Source organism: Penaeus monodon, chromosome 29 (assembly GCF_015228065.2).
Source record: "Penaeus monodon isolate SGIC_2016 chromosome 29, NSTDA_Pmon_1, whole genome shotgun sequence".
Taxonomy (NCBI): Eukaryota; Metazoa; Arthropoda; class Malacostraca; order Decapoda; family Penaeidae; genus Penaeus; species Penaeus monodon.
Window position 1 is genome coordinate 14,165,962 of NC_051414.1, and position 601 is coordinate 14,166,562.

At 34.9% G+C, this 601-nt stretch overlaps 1 protein-coding gene across 1 annotated transcript in view; it reads right to left on the reverse strand.

Annotated features, from left to right (window-relative positions):
• The window catches only part of LOC119591988 (CWF19-like protein 2), a gene marked incomplete at its 3' end in the record, with an annotated part of 6,657 nt that overhangs the window by 3,040 nt on the left and 3,016 nt on the right, over positions 1-601 (reverse strand). The window contains 1 exon segment of the mRNA XM_037940752.1: positions 237-353. Coding sequence (XP_037796680.1) covers positions 237-353 — 117 coding nt within the window.

Below are 601 nucleotides of genomic sequence, written 5' to 3' on the forward strand. Positions count from 1 at the left end.
GGGGGAATGCATGAAAATCTGTAACATTTTACACATAATGCATATTACTACATGTAACTGACTTTGCTCATCTAAAAAAACAAAACTTAATGATTTCTGTATTCTAAACTCCTTCCAGAAACATCATGTGAAATGAAATATCTACTAAAGAATTCAGATAGTAGTGTGCATTCAAGTTGTAAATAAGCACAAAAGACTGCAGGTTTTGAATAAACAAAGAAAAGAACAAGTCATACCTCCACGTCCACTTGCTGATGGGTCTCCTGTCTGCGCAATAAAATTTCTTTCCACACTGTAGATCAAGTGGAAGTTGTAGTATTTCATCTTACACAGCTTAAGGAAGTTCAGGCATGCTGAAAGTAAGTAAAATAAAGTTAACTCTTCAAGAATGATATATGGCAGTCATCATATGGTTATTACCTGTGGCAAAAGATGCCAAAAGAATTTTTACCTCTTTTTAAAAAGTAATACAGTAGTTCTTTGAGTCTCCATTGCCTTTATGTCCTGTGAGCACACATTACATAGCACTATCAAATTCAGAAGATATGGTACACAGTGCAGGAAAAGGACAGCTAAAGTTGCTTTATCCCCTAACCATGTG